The sequence below is a fragment of the Chaetura pelagica genome, unplaced genomic scaffold, assembly GCF_000747805.2.
Source record: "Chaetura pelagica isolate M959 unplaced genomic scaffold, ChaPel_1.0 scaffold510, whole genome shotgun sequence".
Lineage (NCBI taxonomy): Eukaryota > Metazoa > Chordata > Aves > Apodiformes > Apodidae > Chaetura > Chaetura pelagica.
Window position 1 is genome coordinate 247,300 of NW_009951800.1, and position 22,630 is coordinate 269,929.

The 22,630-nt window shown below is 36.9% G+C and overlaps 1 protein-coding gene across 1 annotated transcript in view; it reads left to right on the forward strand.

Annotated features, from left to right (window-relative positions):
* The window catches only part of TLE1 (transducin-like enhancer of split 1 (E(sp1) homolog, Drosophila)), a gene marked incomplete at its 5' end in the record, with an annotated part of 76,812 nt that extends 67,953 nt beyond the window's left edge, over window positions 1–8,859 (forward strand). The window contains 6 exons of the mRNA XM_010007449.1: window positions 2,587–2,836; window positions 4,632–4,879; window positions 6,762–6,909; window positions 7,282–7,432; window positions 7,869–7,945; window positions 8,104–8,859. Of these exons, the coding sequence (XP_010005751.1) occupies window positions 2,587–2,836; window positions 4,632–4,879; window positions 6,762–6,909; window positions 7,282–7,432; window positions 7,869–7,945; window positions 8,104–8,211 (982 nt within the window). The remainder of the gene's footprint in view (window positions 1–2,586; window positions 2,837–4,631; window positions 4,880–6,761; window positions 6,910–7,281; window positions 7,433–7,868; window positions 7,946–8,103) is intronic.
* Window positions 8,860–22,630: the final 13,771 nt, after the last annotated feature.

Here is a 22,630-nt window from a genome sequence, read left to right on the forward strand (position 1 = left end):
AATTCCTGCTCATGATGATAAAAAAGAAAAACTACTTTCATGATTTACATAACTGCACTTCAAACATGAATTTACTGGTAAAATTCTATATCATTAGAAGTACACTGGGTATGTATTTGATGTTTCTGAGCAGAAGAGACATTGTAATTCCACACTATGCAGGAAGCGCTTGAAAAATGTGTCCTCCCACCCCTTTCAGCAGATTATTGATCTTAAACAAGCTGGAAAAAATTGCCTAATACTTACTTAGTTGTTTTTCATCTGTCCATGATAAAAGCAAGGGCAAGCTGAAACTTCAAAGTTATGCGATTCTGTGTACTCTTCCTGCTAACAAATATACTGCAAAGTACTTTGATCAGGACCCCAGGATAGGGCCCGACTTTTCAGGCTCTTAAGGGCTATGACTCTCTAGTTGGATTCTGTACTTGAACCTGAGCAGTTGAGCAGCCTTGAGCAGTTTTGTTGCCACTCCTCTTCTACTTCTTCTTACATCCCATGTCTCATCTATTCAGTGAATAAATACTTTGGCACAGTCTTATCTCTTCTTTTCTTCACAGAAATGATACAGATTTCTAGTTAAGCCTTTTCCATTAATTCTTCACACACAAGAAAAGAGAAGAGATGCCACGAGAAGAAATACATTCAGTATACTTTGCATCTTGAATACATGCAAGGGAGGGAACTTTGCACTTCCTTTCTTACCTTGCATTTCCCATTCGTGACACTTCCATGACAAAAAAGTTTTGTCATCTTTTGCACTCACTCATCCTCCATTTCTGTATATTCTCTGAGCAGGCTTTCAACTCACATGTCCAACCATGAATCATGAATGAGGTAAAGGAATTGCATGTATATGCACTTAATTTCTTCTTTAATAGTGGTTACTGCTGAGCAGTTTTACCCTTGTCTTCTGAGAAAACTGTGATACTACATGGGTGACTATTCCCATTGTTAGCTTCTATATGAACTGTTTCTCCACTTACTTTTTTTTAAAGGTCCATCTTGTGCTCTCCTCCTGTATAGTCAGTTGTTTTATGATGTCTGTTATGAAACCAGGCATCTTGTTTGTTTGTTCCTCTCCAACTGTCCAATACTTGGAAATATGCAGTAAAATACTTTGAAAATAATGTCTCAGAGCATGTATTTTTGGGTCTCCTTGGAAGAGACATGCAATATTATTACTTGAGCTGCAGTGGCTGAAGATTTCTGAGGGGGAAGCTATATTTGGGAAAGGGCAATTCTAAACAATAATATATTAGAAAAATAAAGTTATCGCTAGGGATACAGTAGCTCATTAGGGGAAAAAAAAAAAGGCACACTCAGATCTCACATTTTTTTCTCCGCTTTGACTCTTGGAGAGTGCTGTTAATGTAGCAGCAGCATTAAAAATATGAACTATGGATGTGATTAAAATAGAACAAGCAAAAAAGGAGCTCACCAGTATAATAAAAAGGAGCTCACCAGTATAATAAAAAGGATATTATTTAAAACAAAACAAAAAACCACACCCCTGCACTTGAAACTTATATTAGCTGCTATTTGTGCCTTGGTCCTTGATTAGAGATGTCTTTAAACATTACAGTGAACATGAAGAAATAATTTTGTGTACTTTCTCCAAGGAGGCCTTTTTGTATGCTCACCAGTATAATAAAAAGCAGCCTTTTGCAGTAGTATTTTCATTATTATTTAAAACAAAACAAAAAACCACACCCCTGCACTTGAAACTTATATTAGCTGCTATTTGTGCCTTGGTCCTTGATTAGAGATGTCTTTAAACATTACAGTGAACATGAAGAAATAATTTTGTGTACTTTCTCCAAGGAGGCCTTTTTGTATTCAGTGCTGAGATTCACTTTCTTACCCCTCAGTTTCCATATACTTGAAATCATGTGCTGAACATGAATAACAGGTGTTATAGAAGTGCCAAAACTATCTGGGAAATGGAGCCTTTCACCTTTTCCAAAATACCTATTCAAGAAAACATAATTAAGATAAGATAGTTTCAGCTTTCTCATGAAAGGTGTGTGCAGCTGCTCTTCATGTTTTCATTTTCTATTTAAAGCACTAGTTACCCGCTGGAAAAAGAGGCATTGTGAGCACAGCTGGTGCTGATGTTAAAGATGAGCTGCAGAAACAGAGGAAAAGTTGAACTTTGGCTAGTGCAAGGCAACAGGTGCAAGCCTCATGGAAGAAGTCTGAAAGAGTAGTGCCTTGGTGAGGGGTTGCTGCTGCAGGATTGCAGTGCTGAGACTTGGAACTACTGGCTAGAAACCAGGGTCTGAAAGATCCAAGTGGCTGAGGGATAGCAGCCATGATCTTGATCTATAGAATTGAGGTTGGAATTTAACATGCTTCCCCACTGCACTAGTACTTTATGGGAGGCAAGCTGAAAATATCTGTTGTGAATCCTTGTTTCTGTCTGAGGTTTCCTCTGCCTGTATTAGTTGGCACTGTAGTTCTAATTTTGAAGAGGAAAACATTGGCAAAGACATCAAACAAAAAAATACTGTGCTTTCCTTGTGTGTAAGAAGGCACTGGCTGGTTTATTTATTTTTTTTCTTACCTCTTCTTTCCATTCCCCAAAAGAGCCTACTCCTTTCACGTTACTGCAGACGGTCAGATGCAGCCAGTTCCTTTCCCTCCTGATGCCCTCATCGGTCCAGGAATTCCTCGCCATGCCCGTCAGATCAACACTCTGAGCCATGGGGAAGTTGTGTGTGCAGTTACCATCAGCAACCCCACAAGACACGTGTACACGGGTGGGAAGGGTTGCGTCAAAGTCTGGGACATCAGCCAGCCTGGCAACAAGAGCCCCGTCTCTCAGCTGGACTGCCTGGTAGGTGAAGAGGAACCTGTGCACAAGGGTAGCTTCTCCTTGGAGAATCGATAAGGAAATAACTGTGCTTGTCTGAATTTTGTTCGTATTACAAGGAAATGGAAAGCGGTTCTGTTTCCTACTTTACATATTTAGCTGTCTTTCTATTTTAACACATGACAGGTGGAGTTACAGAGAAGAGTGCTTGTTTGTTTAGGCATATTATCCCTAAGAGTCAAATAACAGATAAAATTTCTGAGTAGAGATAGTACTTGGGGGTTTTTTTCCTCTTTTTGTTTGGTTTTTTGTTTGTTTTTTTCCTTCTAGTCATACTAATGATTTTTGTGCATGAGTTTAAAAGGAATGTACCCTGGCTTATGCTGGACTACACAGAACCTTCATAGTTGTTTTACTTACACCAGGAGTGGTAACCTCTTTTTTCAGAAGAGGGTAGCAACCATATGAAATAATGTGACAAGATACCAAGTTCACTTTAAGTCTCACTATGCTTTTATTGGTGATCCACAAGTTACACATTTTGCTTGGTTCTTACTCATCTGGAAGATACAAAAGGGACTGAGTCTGCTAGTACAGGTAGCTGAAAAGCTAACTCAAAAAAGTTAATGACTCAATAAAAGATGCTTCTCTTTTTCATAGCAATACAGATGTTTGTGAAATGTTACCTGAGATGACTTAATGTTGTAAAGCACAGTGATATATATTCTGAATGAAAATAATTTTCTCTTCTATGTTGATCCAATTAAATATGCTGGGTTTTCTTCATTTGGTTTGGTGTTTGCAGTTTACCCTTTATTTATTGCTATCTGTTCGTTAGTTGTCTAGTAGTAAAAGCTTGGTTGAACATGTGTACTCTTCTTTGGCAATTATGTGTCTGCGCAGTTCTAGCTGCTTTCATTTTAGTGACGTAGAAGTAATGGCTGACTAGCTAAGCCAATTTTACTGCTTTTTTTTCTTATTGCTCTTTTACTGTGTATTAAAAAAAAAAAAAAAAGTAGTAGTAGAAGGAATGCTGTTGATTACTTCTTGCAGTGATTTTTTTGGTATCTTTTGAGTTAGACATCTTAACCCTTCATTTCCTAAAGAACTGCTAACTTGATAACTTGGCAGCTGTTATGGAGAAATGGACATCCAGTACTTAAGGAGTCAAGCTGGTAATAAGTGAAGGTTGAAATGTTTTCCACCTCAAAGTCCCCTGTAGTACTTCTCAATCAGCGGTAGTATCACAAATGTGAAACTAATGTGAAACTAATAATGTAAGTACAGTAAGAATCATGCTGAACAGCAAAGGACAAACATAAATCCATGACCAGCGTGGGAATACTTAATATTTTAACTTTAAAATGGTGAATGGAAAATAATACTTAAAAGAAGACTCCAGAACCTGACGGCATGAAACGTGAACTGCATTTTCATATTAGGTTGCCTAAAAGCGAAATCAGAGGTAATTTCCCGTAACATTTCTGCTGCTGAAGACCTTATCTTATGGAGTGCACTTGCAGAAATGCAAGCTTACTTTGGCTCTGCTTTTGCATAATGAGGTGGAAGATTTGCTTTTGCCAGGTTTAAAACAGGGTAGACTGTGGCAACAGGAGCCCGCAGTTTAATTTCTGCAGCTGCAGTCTCTGATTAGTGACGAGAAGTACGCATTTGAAATCCTTTAGGATCTGCTGGTTCCTCCCCAGTACTTTGGTAATAGAAAATACACTGTTTAAAACTTGGATGCAGTCAGAATCATGTTAGTGGTCATTATTGGCAGGCACCTATTAGCATAACTGAGGTGATTTTTGTTGTACAGAACAGAGATAACTACATCCGCTCTTGTAAATTGCTGCCTGATGGATGCACCCTAATAGTTGGTGGGGAAGCGAGCACATTATCCATATGGGACCTGGCAGCACCAACTCCTCGTATAAAAGCAGAACTGACGTCTTCAGCCCCTGCCTGCTATGCTCTGGCTATCAGCCCTGATTCCAAAGTGTGCTTTTCCTGCTGCAGTGATGGAAACATTGCAGTGTGGGATCTACACAATCAGACGTTAGTCAGGTGAGTCATTACTTGTTTACAGAAAAACTTAATTGAAGGTACTCATTGGACAGCTAGATATATATTTATGTGCTTGTTCATGACAGCATATTAAATAGTATTTCTTAGCCAAATAATTCAGTTGGCATCCTGAGTTGGGCAGAAACTAGTTTTGGTACCTTCAACCTAGTCCTGTACCTAGTCAGGGCTTAATGGGTTGGTCCATAGCCTACTGAAGTCAGTATTAAAAAAGTTCCTGCTGCTTTCAGTTAGTTGGGCTTTGTCTGCAAGTTTCTGCAAGCAGCATTTCTGCTGATTTGTGACTGATGTACACTGAACATGCCTTTTAGGGAACTCTGAGGTTGTTCTTAGCCTTAAGCCTTGTTAAGTAATAAATTTTCCATTCTTGTGTAGTGATGACAAGTAATGAAATCAATCCTACAAAAGCAGTTAAAACTATAGATCCCCTTAATGTTTTAGGAAAGCATAAGGGATTTGAGATTTTTGGGGGAATTTGCTCTCTAAAACTTTTAGAATGGGTTGGAAAAAGTATAATAAATGGATTGCCCTGTAAATTACTTTTCAAATCTTGTAAGATCATTGATTAATTAATGTAGTAGTAGAAGATTAAAGTGTCTGGCACATTAGTTCATTGTTAATGCTGTGACAGAGAAAGAAAGATGGAGCCATGTGTGGAATAGCTCTTAGCAACTCGCTATATCATCTATTAAAAGATAAATTTTGAGTTATGCTTACCAAGGTGTAGTGGTGGCTTACAGCATTATGAGAAGAAAGCCTAATTTGGGAAAGGCCATGATATTTTAAAATTTCTGAACATGAACACTGAGGAAGCTCCTTAATCTGCTGTTTTTCAGTGAAGTTTTCTGTATACCACTAATATATACCTGATAACTAACTTACGTGCAGACTCATATTAACGTGGATGCAAATTTTACTTTCTGTTGAACTTTTAGGTCAGCAAAGAAAACTTTACTTGTATAAAATCTTCACTTTTCCCTATGCATTCTTAATCTCTAAAGATGCACTCTCTCCATTGATAACTATCTTTGACTTTTGAATATTCAGTGTGTTCCCACCACTCACTGGCTGATCTTGCTAACTGATAACGGTGGAGTTTTGAGACCAGAGCTACAAAACAAAATGTGTCGTGTGACCTTTCCGTGGCAGCTCTTAGTGATTCATACCCATCATTCCCAAGCTAGTTCCCTTTTTCACCCCCGCCCTCCAGCTTTCACATTGAGGCAGAGGACTTTCCTAAAGCTAATTGCTGATGAAAAATGCAGGAGCTTTTCCTTCAGATAACTGTCTGGTTGCTGAAAGCTGAGAATTACTAATGAGAAGATTTTAAAACAAACTGTGCCATTTAAGATTTTTATGATAGCCTACCACAGAGAATGCAACTTTCCTGACTCAGAAATGCTTGGTTTTAACTATCTGCATCTCTGTCTGGATTCCTTCAGATTAGTACATCTTGCCTTGCAGCCAAAGAGAAGCACAGAAGCTGTTTTCTGAGACTGAAGGAGTTGTATTCCATCAGTACTTATTTTAATCTGAGTTGTCCTTAATCCTTTTAACTACAGTTGCTGTACTTTAATGTTCTCACAAGCTTTTTTAAATTTATTTTATTTTTCTTTTCAAAACCTGATCGGAAATATTTGACTTTGTTCAGCTGGACACAATGCAATTAATTTCTCTAGCACCTGGAAAATGTTTTTTTTAATACTCTTGTATTTTATGCTCATAAGAGGTAGGGGCTGATTCTGGCCCATCAGCAGACACAGAAGAGATGACATACACATTCAGAGTCCAAAACTAACACCACAACACTGTTTACCTTGAGCTCTGGCAGGAAATCATTATTCAATCTGGTTTGTTTTATCAGGCAATTCCAGGGCCACACAGACGGAGCCAGCTGTATTGACATTTCTAATGATGGTACCAAGCTCTGGACAGGAGGTTTGGATAACACTGTGAGATCCTGGGACTTGAGAGAGGGGAGACAGCTCCAACAGCATGACTTCACATCTCAGGTAACTGGATTTTCCTGCAGCTTGAGAGGAAGTGAGATGAGAGAGAAACATTAGGATGAAAGCTGAGATTGAGCCGAGTTCCTTCTCTTCATTTTCACTGCTCACAATGCAATATTTTTGAGATTTCATATGCTTAGTTTCCAGAACAAACTGATAGCTTGACACTACTGTCTTCCACTACTTTTCTAAATTTATAGGTAAGAACAGGGGTTATTTAGTCACTTAACAGCAGTCCTGCTATTGTACTGTGTGAATTGTATTTGGCCCTTCTCTCTCCCTCTCCCAGTTAATGTAACCATTGCAGGAAAAAATAAGAAGAACAAGTGTATTTGTAGGAAAAAATAACAAGTGTAAATGTGGTTTAATTTTCAGATATTTTCCCTTGGGTATTGTCCTACTGGTGAATGGCTAGCTGTGGGAATGGAGAGCAGCAATGTAGAAGTGCTACATGTAAATAAACCTGACAAGTATCAGCTGCACCTTCATGAGAGCTGTGTGTTGTCACTCAAGTTTGCTTACTGTGGTAAGTTGCTCTGAACATAGAACTGGGGGTCAGGGCTCTAATTCATGCTTCACTGATTAGTTATTACATAGCCATAGCTCATTTGATAATAAAAATGCATTTATCAGTTTCTTAATTGTGCGTAAATATCTCTGTTTTCTTAATTCAAATGCACTTATCTACAAATATCCATACATTCTTCAAAAGGCTGCTGTATGGGCTGATTCAAGTGTAAAAAAAGCCATTTCTACTTAGAAAGTTTAGGGATTTCCTAAAATATAACATGCAAAAGCGTGAGTGTCCACATTGATTGTAAACAAAAGTACTATGTGGATTAATGGTAAGAGCTTTCATAATGGTAATCAGTTAACATATTTCATAGATGAGAGTTTAAAACCCAAAGTCTGTCAGATATCTGTTTAAAATATTTCCATAGTCCTTCTGTTTTATATTCTAGGTAAATGGTTTGTGAGTACTGGGAAAGATAACCTTCTTAATGCATGGAGGACTCCTTATGGAGCCAGTATCTTCCAAGTGAGTATGATGATGCTTTTAAAGAACAATGCTAGAACACCCTGAGTCCTAAGAGTGAACTAAGATATCTTCACCTATGTAATCTACCCAAAATGGGTTGTTGAGGTAAGGGTAGCTTTTTTTTTTAATGATGTAATATATTTCTATTTTTCTTCTAGTCCAAAGAATCTTCGTCAGTGCTTAGCTGCGACATCTCTGTGGATGATAAGTACATAGTCACTGGCTCTGGAGACAAAAAGGCTACAGTCTATGAAGTTATCTACTGAAAACTATGATGGGGATAAAACTTTTAGAAGTTGAACTGGACCAAAATTGTTCTTAATTGTAGAAGTAGAAAGGGTTTGCCTTTTAAAAAAGAACAAAAGTATTGAGGTTCCAGACCTTGCCATGAAACTACTCCGAGTTTTCAAAACAGAAGGCAACATCCAGCAACTAAATATTGGCTACATGGACCAAACGGAACACAGAAGCAAAATGGACAGATGTAGCCTAGGTTTTTGAAATAGTTTTTAAAAGCCGAGTCTACTGAAGAATGTTGGAGCCTTTTATTTTTTTCTTTCTTCATGACCTCATGCAAGTTGTTCTCATTGCCTGAATACGGGGGATAAATATCTTTTTGTTCCTTGCAGTTCAAGTTGCATTCTGTCCTGTGTAGAGCTGTCGTGTCTCAGATGAACTTGTTCCCTGGTTTTGCATCTTGTGATATGTTTGTATTTTTGTTGAAGGTCAAACATTTGTATAAATTGTAAATATATTTAGTTTATTACAGTAAAGGCTTTAGTACCAACAACCAGTCTTCCCATCTACCCTCCATTCCCTCTAGACCACCCTGCTTATTTAAAATTAAAAAACTTTTGGGGATATAAGTACCTTTTTAGAAGCAAAAGCAAACACTATGTATAGTTTGAAAATGGTGTCTTTTACTTTATAACTCTTCCTGGATTCCTTTCTCATACTTCAAAGTAGTTGTTTTGACATATTAGAGTATCAAGTCCAGTAGGTACTGTCTTGTGCTACAGAAAACTTAAAAGACAATTTTGTACTAATTATAGTGTAAATATAAAAATTGAACATTTCATAAAGTTGTGCAGTTTATTTTAAGCTTATTCTGATGTCCCATATATATGTTTTTTGGCAGATACAGTAATATGTGCCTGATCATAACTCATTTGGTCATTGAGATGACTTCCTCTCCTTTCTTACCTAGCTGAACAGAATTCATGCAAGACTACATTTCGACTAAGTATATCAGAGCCTTCATTCATTAACTGAGGATGGCTGTGATTAAACAAAGCTATATAAGTTGCATTCTTCATATTTTACAGACAAGTGGTGCTTAATGACCATTTCCTTTTTAATATCTTATCTATACTTAGATACTCAGGTAAATTTAATTAAATTACCAAAAGTGTGACTTTTACAGGGGATCACTTAATGCTAAAAACTTGCAGGGATGCAAGTGAAGTGAATTAACCTAAACTAAGTTAAAATTGCTTCTTGATTTCTTGTGAGAATATTGACAAATGAATATTTTGATTTTTAAATAATCCACTGTACAGATTAATTAGAATTCATTTTCCTGAGTGTCCCGTGTTACACAGGCCTATAGGCTCTATGTATTCACACTGAGCAGTCTGAGTTCTTTCAACTGTTGCATCAGTGTAGGACATCTGTGAAGAGCCATGCTAAGCAGCCAGTTACCAAAGCTGTGCATTTACAAATCACATTTTCTTAGTGTACTTAAGAGAAAAGGATGACGAGAGAATGTGTACATTTTATTCTGACTGTTTTTTCAGATTAGTGAGTTCTACCACTCTTTGCTAGACATACTTAGCTATTGCACCAGTCAGGGCTATACATTTCCTACATTCTGTAATCTTAATTAGAATTTCTGTTTACATTCTGTAATGTAATTAGAATTTCTGTTGCTAATGAAGAGTACAGATGAACAGAAGGATATATTTGAACAAACAACTTGGATTACACAAACTAGCAGACAGGTTAAAACTTACCTGTGAAGAGCTGCTTTTGACCTGTTTGCCCACTCCTTCAAAAACACGTAACTGGGAAGAAACAAGGTTGACAGAGAGATGTCTTGGCTAGATAGGGAACTTCTCATTTGGGAACTTCTCAATTTTCTCTCAATTGCCAATCTGAAGGGACATCAGTTTTCTTTTCTTTTTACATGACTGTTCTACTGAAACCATTTTATAACATCCAGAATTGTAATAGCCTTAATACATTAACTTTGCCTTTGGAATGTAAAATGTTAAAATGTTAACCATTCAGAATTATCTGGTTTCCTAGACATTTAAAATTGGTGTTCTATTCGTATGTGTCTATATCTTTGTCTATTTCTGTGTTCTGAAGATGACAGACCAGCTTAGCTGCTGGTCATGTTCCTTTCACACATAGTGAGGCAAAAAGCAGAATTACCAGGCTATTTCAGGAAAAAATTATATTTGCTACATTAAAATACTGTGAAGTGCTATGCCATTTTAAAAAAGGAAAGTTTTAAAAACAGAGTATGTGCTAGTTTACTTGATTTTTACACTGACCATGTTTTCATATTGAAGTTTTTCTGAACGTCTGACTGCCAACGATCATTTACTTTGTTTTATGGCACTGGCAAATTTGCTGTAGTTAGGAACATTTGGGCTTCTTCCAAACTACCATCGTCTGGGCCTTTACTTAATAGGTGTTCTTTTGCCTTTCTTAAAAGTTGGTATCAGAGGAACCAAGAATGCATGTGTTCTAATACATTCATCTAACTTTAAAAAAGATATAAACATGTATATAATGGATCTGCTATAATTTGTGACATATTCGGTAGTTGTAAGACCATTTTCTTGGCAGCAGGAAGTTCAAAATAATAGTGTCAGTAAAATAATGAAATAACGTGTCTTTTCTTGTTAACTTCTAGATGCACAGTGAGTCAGAGCGGTTGTGGAATTGGATATTATTTATGCATGAGAATGAATTTAATCATATTTGTACCATATGTTTCTTGGTTGTAATTAAGAAATTACTTGTTTTCTTTCCCAACAAGATCTACTTTAAGCCTTGGGTCTGAAAACTGGGGGATGCATCATAGAATAGTCATCTTATTTTTTTCTTTCACATTTCGTTTAGGGTTTATGAAACTTTTTTCATTTCTCGAACAGTAAAACCTTCTCCACCAGCAGATATAATTTTTAGTAAAAAGAAGCATTTGGTGAAATCTTGGCATGTCTATTCACACTATTGCCTACAATATTTAAAACTTGTAGAGCTTAAAAATTCTGTAAGTACTTACAGCCCTGTGTAATATAGTGGGTGGAGATTCTTTCATATTGAATGAAGAAACAGGCTGGCCCAGATCAGCAGTAATGGAAAAGGTAGTGGAAAAGCACAAGGGACAAAGGTACAGCACCAACTATGGTGTAGGTAACTAATTTTTTTAAATTTTTTTGTCCATTTAATTACAGTCCTAAAAGATTCCTTTGATTAGCCCCTTTCTGGGACTGTCTTTGTTTGCTGGGTGGCCCTCAGTATTCAGAAATGTCTGAAAGCCATTCTGGCAAGCACTAGTGCCAGATAGAAGCAGGGAGTCCATACAAGTGACGTATTGGTTGTCAGTAAAAGAATAGCTGATGAAGAGGAGGTTTGTGGTAATATCAATTCAAATGAACAAAATCCTTTGCCAGCTCTAATATGTATATTTTTATGTGCACTAGGCATAACCTTTTATAAATCAATTGTGCAGAAAATAAGGATATTATTCTACACAGTGCATTTGTCAGTGTGTCTGAGTACCTCTTATTGATTACTGTTTCATGCAAAGAAAGTTTCCCCGCATCAGCCCAGAAGCAGCTGGTCCCTGAGAGAGAATTTTTATCTGCATTAATTCTTTTAAACTCATTTGGCATTTCAAAAACTTGTTATTTTAAAGGAAGTAGGGAGCATCAGATTGTTATGAAGTTCATTTACTTAAAATAATAGCACTATTTTTTAGTATAAATATCAAAGTAGAATCTGTCATCTAGACATATGCATACTTTGGTGAATAAGCAATTGACCATAATTTTTCTATCACATCTTTGCATCGGTGATGCAGGTAGAATTTTCAGAAGTCTCTAAGTTACTTACGTGACTTAAACCCAGACTGAAAAATTGAATTTTGTTTTGTTTGTTTAGGGGTTTTTTTTATTGTTTTCTTTTTGTTTTATTTTATGGAAAGACTGTAACCCACTCATGAACCTGTGGGATCAAGCAATCTATTTAGAGTAGTCCTTTGTATTTTCTATCATACTAGTGCAATTTTGAGTCAAGGGGGAATTTTCACCATTCTGATGATTAAGAAAGGTGGATTTAAATGTTTTCAGGCTAAGGAAGAGTACTGAATTAATATTTCATGCTACTGATAAAGTGTTTACCCGTTATGCCACTTCACTGAAAAAGCTGGACTGGCTCAAGGGCAGAGAAAGAATGTAAGAACGTGGGTCTTGACAAGATTTTGAGTCATGGTATCCTGCCAGAAAGAGGTGTCATATTACAGAATAGCACAGGTGAACCAGTGCAGAGTAGGACCTGATGAACACCAGAATGAAAGAATGAGTTCATAGCAGAGAATACATAGAGGGATGAGAGAAAATGGGAACTTACACCTGCATACATTTTAGTGGTAGTCTAACATGTAATCTACAAAATTCATGTAGAATGAGGTTCCAATATGCAATTTCAATGAGTTCTGTTTCTCAGTAAAGTTGTTCAAATATTTTTTCATAATATCTTAAGGACACCTGGAGCTGTGTATTGGAACTGGAAGTGGACATTTCTTTGACATCCATAAGCAGTCATCTAATCCTAAGAGGAAAAAGAGTTAAATCACAGCTTGTTCTCAACATTTCCCATTACCTAATATTTTTGTAGCTCAGGATCAGGTTTCCAGCACTTGATAATCCCATTTTCAGCAATATGCTCCCCGATGTCCCATTGCAGCTTAAGTGCTTAGCGCAGTGTGGTAGATTTTGCTAGGGAAACCAGACATGTAGGAACTGAGTGCTTTAAAAATCTGCCCTATGGGTCTAGTTTACTGAAGTTCCTGGGGAGTTTTCTCAGAATTTCTGTTTGGGTATACAGGAGAGGTCAAACCCTCAAGCATTTTCTAAACTAGCAAAAACTGGTTTGAATATACTTTAAGCACGTGGGTATGCTTGTGTTTTTTTGCTGCTGATCCGTTTCATTTTTTCTTAATTTTAAAAAAATCTATAAATTGAATATAAGGAAAATAAGAAAAATGAATAACTTATTTTCAGAGAGCAGAATGTTCTTAAAGATGCATATTAATTATTGAGAGAGTTGGATTTATGTTTTCCTTGGAGCTAAAGTCCTGTTATCCAAAAACTGAATACCAAAAAAAATTTTGTGTGGGGACCAGTGTTAGTTACAATTTTCTAATCTAAGCAGAGGGGGGGTTTTGAGTTCCCCCCCCCTCCATGTTTGTTATTACCGGGCCCATTATTACAGTTCATTCCTAGAAGCTAAACAACAGGCTGCACCTTTTTTTGGCTTGTGCATTAGTAAGAAATTTCTTGCTAACAAGTCTATTAGTGAAATTTTCCTGGGGACTGCAGGAAAACCTGATTGAATCTTCTAGTGGATAGCTGCACAGATAGTATCAGCCCTTGTATGTTGTGATAATTGCCTTTTCTGAGGCAAGCACCCAGAGTTAAGATAGCATCATTGTTCCATACTCATACTTTTATTGTTTGTGGAATTGCTTGTTGGTATAGTTGACTCACCACAGAAAAATTGTCTGATGGTTTCTGGAGGTAAAACTAAAATTTTGGGATCTTTCCTCTCTTAAAATTTCTTGTGTGATTTTTCTTAGTCAGGTTATTTTGATTCATAGAAGATATACTGCAAGAAGCATTAGACAGTTGTGATTTCATAGAGCTTGGCAAGGATTGCCTTTGCCACATTCACAGTACAAAAGTATCTCTTGAATGTCATTTATATCTCTGTTTTGTACCAAGAATGAGTTAGAAGTGAGGCTAACGTATAGTTTGGAGATCAAGTAATCAAACATACTGTTATCATTATCCCTTTTGTATACTCTGGCTTTAGCATAGAAAGTGGACATGATAGTTTGTAACTGCAAATAATAAATGCTGTTTTTTCTTCAAGGACTGATTTTAATGGCAGCTTGAAAAAAGTTAACAAGCAGAATTAAGAGGTCATAAATGGAAGTTAACCCACAGTGCTGGGAAACTTAGAAATCACTTGTTACTTTGTTGGCAGTGAGCCTATTAGTTTAAAATAAAATCCATCTGTTCATTTCAGTCTTTGTCCCACTTCCTTACAGAAATCCACAGTGGATTACCCCATTACTTTAAAAATTTGCTGCACTTACGATAAGTTAATAACCTTTTTATGATTTGCTGTAGCAAGATATTTTGGAAAGCAACAAAACTTCCTTTTATTCTTAAAAACTAATCTGCTATTGTTATTTTTTGCAGTTGCACCTGAGTATTTTCTTAATCTGTTTTCAAGTGAATATACAATGGTGTCTTTGCAAATTCAAAATATTTTATTCAGCCAAATGCTGCTGTTAAGTATGTGAGTTACCTTAATGTCAGTTTGGTATTTGCTTAGCATGCCATGCATGCAACAAAACTTTGGAGTGATTCAACTTTGGTGGCCACTTTAAATTTACTTCCCGGCTTAAGTTTCTTTTTCATACAGGGACCAGTTTAGTACTGTGCTCCTATGTGTTTCCTCCTGAATATGTATTGGTCCTCTAGACATGTTTTAATGTGTTATACACACATAATGCTTCTACCTTTCTCTGTCTTTCTGGCTGTTATTTATTAGAGATGTATTTCTGATAGCAGTTGAGTAAATATTAACTAATCTATGATATAACTGAGTTTTTTAATGTGTACTTCAAGAAGTTTATAGACTTGTATAGAGAAATAATTTTCTTTTGTTGAATTCAAGAATCTCGACTCCTGAGGCTCTTTTGTGTTTTCATTAGTGTATCTGTTTAAGGAAGTGCTTGTGCTTTTTGAATGGTTTTCATAGCTTTTTTATTTGTTTAAGTAGACACTCTTCTTTGAGAGCAAGTTATTGACCTGGTACTCTTATTTATAATTCTGCCTGGTTCTTCAGTATTTTATCTATCTGTAACTTATTAAAAAACACAAATATGAAATGGGGATATTAATGACAAGTGGTTTAAATGTGAGAGATTCAAAATGCATGTTAGAATATTTCAATACTTTGTTCACTGTAATTTTACATTTTTTCATTACTTAAACAATTAAAAAAATCCTTAGGGTTGAATTATAGTAAATTTTTATACATCTCGGTACTAATTTTGTCTCTCAGTGGACAGCAATAATTTAGATGGGATTGTTTTTTCTCTACCTAATTTATTCTTACTGGAGGGAGGGAAAAATATTAACCTTGCAAATTTTGCTAATGATAATAGTTCCATGAATCTAGTTGATTGTTTTTAATAATTTCCATGCCTTTAGAAACTTGTTCTTCTATGTTTTGAAGAAAAACATACAGATATACAGGGTTCTGTAATAGGATGTGTTTACAGTATTTATCCCCTGGGTTTGCTGCAATAGTAAGGGAAAGTACAGTGACAGATATAACTTGCAATAGTTGCTAGTATTATGTGCCTTTGAATAATTTAATTTAATTCATTATTTTATATATATATATATATCTTACATGAGGGTTAGCAACTTTAAATCAGTTTAATTTCTACTAAAGTGGGTATGGTGATAAATTCTTAGACCTTTACTAGTTTTGCTAACAAAATAATTTTAAATCTGTAATGTAGATGGTTGTATGGATGGTTTTAAACTGATTTTAGCCTCTTGAATTTAACTTTTTAGGTTTCAAGCACTGCTAGAGTAGAGAGAGAACTTGCCAGTCATGTTTGTCTTTTTTATCATTATTTTATATATATATATATCTTACATGAGGGTTAGCAACTTTAAATCAGTTTAATTTCTACTAAAGTGGGTATGGTGATAAATTCTTAGACCTTTACTAGTTTTGCTAACAAAATAATTTTAAATCTGTAATGTAGATGGTTGTATGGATGGTTTTAAACTGATTTTAGCCTCTTGAATTTAACTTTTTAGGTTTCAAGCACTGCTAGAGTAGAGAGAGAACTTGCCAGTCATGTTTGTCTTTTTTATGTTTCCATTTTGTACTATATGTAACCAGTGGGACTTATTACCACAATAATTGTGCTCAGTGTAGTGGCTTTTTTTAATGTTCCTATGGTTTGCACTGCGTAATTTGAATCGAGCTTACAAACCATTCTCTTTCTGTAGGTAGGCATCTGCTTTGTACCTTGACAGGTATGAAAATCACCATTTGACAATGAGACTGTGTATTACTCTGTTTTCTGAGTCTGAATAGCATTTAGCAAAGCTTGTCTAGTTAAAAGTCTGTTAAACTAGTAATCATATATTATCTGTGTTTAACTGTTGTTTATAGAAAAAGTGCTACAAAGTGATATGTGGGGATAACAAATTCAGGAGAAGAATATGAAATTCAGATAGCAGCTTGAATGATTTGCTCTTAGCATGGGGCCCAGTAACACTACAAAGCTATAAACTCCATCTTTCTAGATTACTCAGTTAGGTGGCAGAGATGCAATTTGTCTTTTCTGAAACTGCCTGCTGCTTGCTAGCTCCATCTCCTGTCACAGCCTGTTAGCTCCCCAAGAAAATTGGTGGGAAATTGCCTGCAGATTGTAGGAAATTGCATCTCCAGGCTCTGGAAAAAAATGTAAGATAGCACAACACTGATCCTCCCAGAGCAGCTATTAATACAGCAAAATCTGACCTTTGGCATGGTGTGAAATGACTTTGCTATTTGCTGAATAAAGACTGTATTATGAGTGGTTGAAGGAGGGAACAAATTATTATCCTAGCTATGCTTGTAGCCAGCCTGCTCCAGGAGGTTTAAGCATTAGTGATAGTTTTTGCTGCCCCTCGCTCCTTCCTGTTGGAAGCTGGAAGCTGAAATGTTTGTCCTATCCAGAGATTTAATTTTACAAATGGGCAAAAGCCACCACGTATCTAGATGATGATAGTACAGAAGAAATGCAAAGGTTTAGTGACAAAACCAAAAGATAATTTATGAGGCTAATATAAAAAAATAATAATTGTACATATATATATATATATATAAAATTGCTTCTTCTTGGTCACAGGGAACAATTTCTTGGCTGTATCATTCTTTGTGTATATACACAAGCTATTAATACAGCAAAATCTGACCTTTGGCATGGTGTGAAATGACTTTGCTATTTGCTGAATAAAGACTGTATTATGAGTGGTTGAAGGAGGGAACAAATTATTATCCTAGCTATGCTTGTAGCCAGCCTGCTCCAGGAGGTTTAAGCATTAGTGATAGTTTTTGCTGCCCCTCGCTCCTTCCTGTTGGAAGCTGGAAGCTGAAATGTTTGTCCTATCCAGAGATTTAATTTTACAAATGGGCAAAAGCCACCACGTATCTAGATGATGATAGTACAGAAGAAATGCAAAGGTTTAGTGACAAAACCAAAAGATAATTTATGAGGCTAATATAAAAAAATAATAATTGTACATATATATATATATATATAAAATTGCTTCTTCTTGGTCACAGGGAACAATTTCTTGGCTGTATCATTCTTTGTGTATATCCACAAGAAACATTTGATTTTGGAGCAGTTACAGTGACATGGGGCCGACTACTGCTGAGTGTAAAAGTTGTGGAACACACATTAGTTCTGATAGATTTTAGCATTAAAGTACTTGCCACTAGGAAACTTGTGTCTTGTTTAAACAAATTCCCATATGATCTTGATGGTGACATATGCAATGAGTTTTGTCCTCTGTCATATCTACTGGAGCTACCTTTCTAATCTTGTGCTTTACCTCAAGTTTTATAGGGCCTTTCAGTAACAGTCAACTTTTCTGTGAGCCCTGAGAGAGGGGATGCATAGAAGTATTTTGTAACAAAAAAAAGATAAATGCCAACATTTTTCTTGAGCTTGCACTTGTACTTAGTTGGTTCACATCCTCCTGAGGGAGATGTGTGGGTGAATCAGAATGATGATAAGAAGTGAGTGCGAGGAGGGCAGCAGCAGGGAAGTAGTAATTTTGCAATCCAAGAACATTGCCATTTTCAAACTCAGCTGAGAGCTACTGATAACTGGCAGTTGCCCAGGGATCGGAGTAAAATCAGTATGTTAATTTCCTATTGTATTAGTGTCCACTGATGTAAATGAGCTGACAAGGCTTACTAACACTCACAAAAGTGATTAGAGAAAATCAGTGGCCTGTCACATGTAGCTGCAGCAGAGGAGCTGAGCATAGGGTAGCATGACATAACAGGTACTCCTCGTAGTTCAAAGCACAGCTGAAGGGGATCAAGAGCATTTCATATTACAGGGCTCTCTGGTCCCCTTTCTCAGGTCCCCTGTTTTAAATTCTTATAATCATGCATGCCCACGTATGTCAATCTGAAATGCTAATTTGTTGAGGCGTTGTCTGTATAGATTAGTTACAGTACCTTTTATGGAAGTTATGCAGTTTAGTGCTATGTGTCTTTTCTTGTAAAACACAAATACAGAAACAGAAGAGCTATGCTGCCTGAGCCTTTATTCTGTATTTACAATAGCTGTTCATCTTCCAAGGCATTACATACTAATTTAATTTTCACAATAAACCTTGCAATTTAGTAACAAATGTGGGGGGTTTTGTACAGTGCAACATTTATATTGTAATGAGCAAAGAACATTTAGAGGATACAGAAAATCTGCCCCATTTAGAGAACACAGAAAATCTGCCCTGTATAATCACTGAATATCACTTCTCTTTTAACAACAAACAAAATTGAGTGGTATAGTATCTAGAGATTAGTTCCTCCTTGTTGATGGGATTATGAAGACTGTTACCTGCATGCCTAATCTGGTTTTAATGAGGTGAAGCCCATTATTCTATGCAGAGAAGAAGGTAACAAATCATTCTTGTATGAAAAGCAGAAGCTTCTTTTCATGAATTTGAAGTTGCAAGCTCTTGCTTTGTTATGAAAATAACAAAAATTCAGATTGGGCAGTGAGGGATTTGGAGTGCACCAAATGCTGCTCTGGGTAGTTGGCTGCTACCAAGCAATTGAGTGTTGGTGGAGAAAAAAACAACAGACAAACCAGTTCTCATCCAATGCTTAATGATTGGAAAAGATGTGCAAGCCATAAGTAGCACCCTTCATCCTGTGAAAACTTACGAGTTCCAGCAAAAGAAAAGGCACTCAGCTGTCCTTGCGTTCTTTTTTCTGTAATTCATTCAAAGAGTGTTTGTTCTAAGCTCTGGTCAGTCTTTGTATGCTCAGGCCATGTTTTATATTTTGCATAAATACAGCAAATAACAAATCAGAAAAACAAAATCTGAGTTTTTTAATCAGTTTGGCTTGGGTTTTATTTATTTATTATCCTTTCCAGTGTAACACTTCTCACTTGCCATACTAGGAAATGGCAGCTTTTCTTGCCCATCTTTGTTAAAATTTCCAATATTCCAAATGTCATCAAATGGTTCCAATTTACTTCAGTATCCTGTTGAATATCAAGTGTTTTGCTGGTGTCATTTTGCCTAGCCCCAGCAAAAACTTTTTCAACTATGAATAGCTCATTGTACCCAGAATAATATTCACAGTCATTCATTGAAGCAATTTACTTTTTTGTGTGTTTTGTTTTTTTTCCAAACTATCCATCATTGCCTTCCACTGGGTGTTTAATTTTTATGAAATAGTTGATCTGAGCATTCCTGTTCTCTGTACTGTACTTTTATGATACTCCAGCTGAGAGTAAACCAACCTAGTTCCTACCATTTGCTCTTAAGAACCCAACACTGTGAGGCAAATCCGGCAGTGTTTGGTCCAGTTAGCCAAAGAGCTTATTTTTCTAGGAAATATCCCAAAGCTTTTTTTGATATACTCTATTCTGCTTATAAAAGGACACTATCAGGTATATGGCATGACCACAGCCTTCAGTGCTGGAACAGTGTGGGACAAAGGATGAAATAGGCAGGGCCAAGACTAAGTCCAAAGCCTCGCTTTTGACCAGGTTTTTCTCATTAGCACTCAGTTTGTGATGTGGGAGAGGCTGGTAGAGCACATGGCCTCAACGATGGGGCCAGCAAGGGTTTGGAGGGGCACATGTACCGTTTTCTGGTTGGACCTTTAGTAATGTTGGGGGTGGGGGAAAGGGGGCATTGAGCAGTGGTATACCACAAGGGGTTGGGGTATAGTATGGCCTCCCACTTGCCCATCCAGCTGCAGTGCTTCTAGGGAAGGGCCTGAGGTGTTGGAGAAGGGGCTGAGGAAGGACTGGCATTTGGAGCCTGATAGGACAAAGGTTACTGGGGGCAAATTCAGGGGTGCAGGGTGTGGGCAGTGGGAAATTTGGATCAAAAAATGCAGTATAAATAAACGTGTTGTGGATGAGGATGGGCTAATGAATTAATGAATTAATAATTTACAACCCGATCACTAAGTGTTGTTTGGGGTCTAAGCTTGTCCAAGATGGTCATGGGGCAAGTGAAGAAAAAGATCTGGAAGAGAGGAGTTTGTGGGGTGGCATCAAGAGTTTGGCTTGTTGTGGCTGTTCCCACTTCTGGGGTGTCTGCTAAATTAACAGCGAACTTGTCATCTCCCTCACTTCCCTGCAGCAAGCTGCTCTGGAGCAGATTTGAAGCACCTGAGGGGAAGGAATTGTACACCTTGGTTCTGCGGCCTCTTCCAGCCAGGGAGAAGAACTGCTTTGTCTGGGGCTTGTTTACTGGAAAGGAAGGTTACTGTGGATTGGATTGTAAAGGAACATTATTTTTCTGCCAGCAGGGAAGACCTTTCCATTTATAGAGGAAATGGAGATGTATTAGAAATAGCACACTTGAGCAGCAATGAAGATGTAACACTAGAAAGGTAAGAGAAGTCTATACTTGATTGAGGAGATCTGTGTGGAATATTACATTGGTGTTATGAACCAAAAGCAGAAAAGCCAGGAAATGCTGTTGGTTGTTATGATTTTTGTTTAGTACCCTCAGGAAAGAAAGCAATGGAAGAGCAAATATCCAAGCAAATATTTATTTGCATATTTGCTAAGTTCCTGAGAAATGGTCTTATCCAAGCAGGGGATGGCTAAACTAGTTAAAGTGTAATGTGCTTTTGGCAGAGACCTCGATGTTCTGGTTTGAGTCTGCTTGCTTGGAATTGTTCTAATGAAAATAGGCTGCATATAGGTACCATTAGAGGTCCTCCTCTCTGTTCCCAGGAAAACACCTTACTTACAAGGAATTTCATGTTGCTGTTTAAGTGCATGTTTATGTTGAAAAGACTGAAAATTCCGAGTGCAAATATGTTAATGATTAACTCTTAATCAGTCATGCTGGAGACTTTGGAACCTGCATATAGGGCAAGAAACACATAAAGTATTTGCCCCGGTGAAGCCTCTGCCTTTTGCAGCATGAGCAACTATAATATGACATAAATAGCTCCTGTTTGCAACTAATACAGTCCAGTGTCATAAAGTGCTGAACATTGCATGGTATTTACCTCCAAAAAAAAATAAATTCCTTTGGCTATCCTACTGAAAATACTTCTCTCTCTAATCTTTGCAAACTGGCAAATAATACAGAAAATTGCAGGTATTGTTCAAAATCACTGTCTCATTTCTTGTGCTACAGAAATCCTTAAAGGTGGGTATTATATTTGTGGGGATTCTGTTAATTTCATATACAGTGACAGAATCTGTTGTCAGGAACAGAGTAGTCTTCTGTTGTGTTGCTTTGAAACATTCCACTATATGTGCTATAGCAAAGTATCTTCCTTCCCCCTACGCTACTGCTTTGAAGTCTGAGGCTTATCATAGCAATTTCCCATGCTTTCATCCAAAGCCTGGAAACATGCCTTAAGCAAGACAATCAATCGAAAGTAAAACATTGCCAGTTTTTTCACTGTCTCTCCAGCTCCTTGGGAGGTAGCTTGCTGCTATGCCTATGTGAAGAAACTCAAGTTACAAATAAAAACAGCTTCAGCTATGAACAGTTGTCTAAGTGTCACACAGCAATTAAGTTTCCCCTTCTAGAAGAAATTTACTTTGATCTTACTTTTGCTGATTTATTTTCTGCTGCAGTTTTGAGATTTTTAAAGGAAGCATTTCTTTTTTTAATATGTCTAAACAGAGATAGGGAGGATTTTAAAGGCCTGCCTAACATCTGTATCTCTCCTACTCTTTTTTCCTGTGGATTTTTTTTTTGGTTTTGGGATTGCACATAAGCAGAACATCCATTTCTCTCTTACCCAGTCCTGAGGAAGCAGTGTGATGAGTGGGTTGGGCTGCTGTACTATTCTGCATGAATTTGTAAATCAGGAGGGACCTCTACATTAAACTAGTTAGAAATAATATGAAATACCAATTTGCTGGTCTTTGGAAATTCAGGAGGCTACTATGTTTAGTATCTTGTATGGGAAGAAGGAGCTGTTTTGTTACTTCTTTTAGTTTTGCAATAAATCTCACATTGTGCCATCAATATGTGCTTGATTTCCTGCTGCAAGTGGGGGGAGGTTGTCCTGTAACTACCAGTTCAGACATGAAGTTGGAAATCTGTTGGAAAAAAAAATAAAATAACC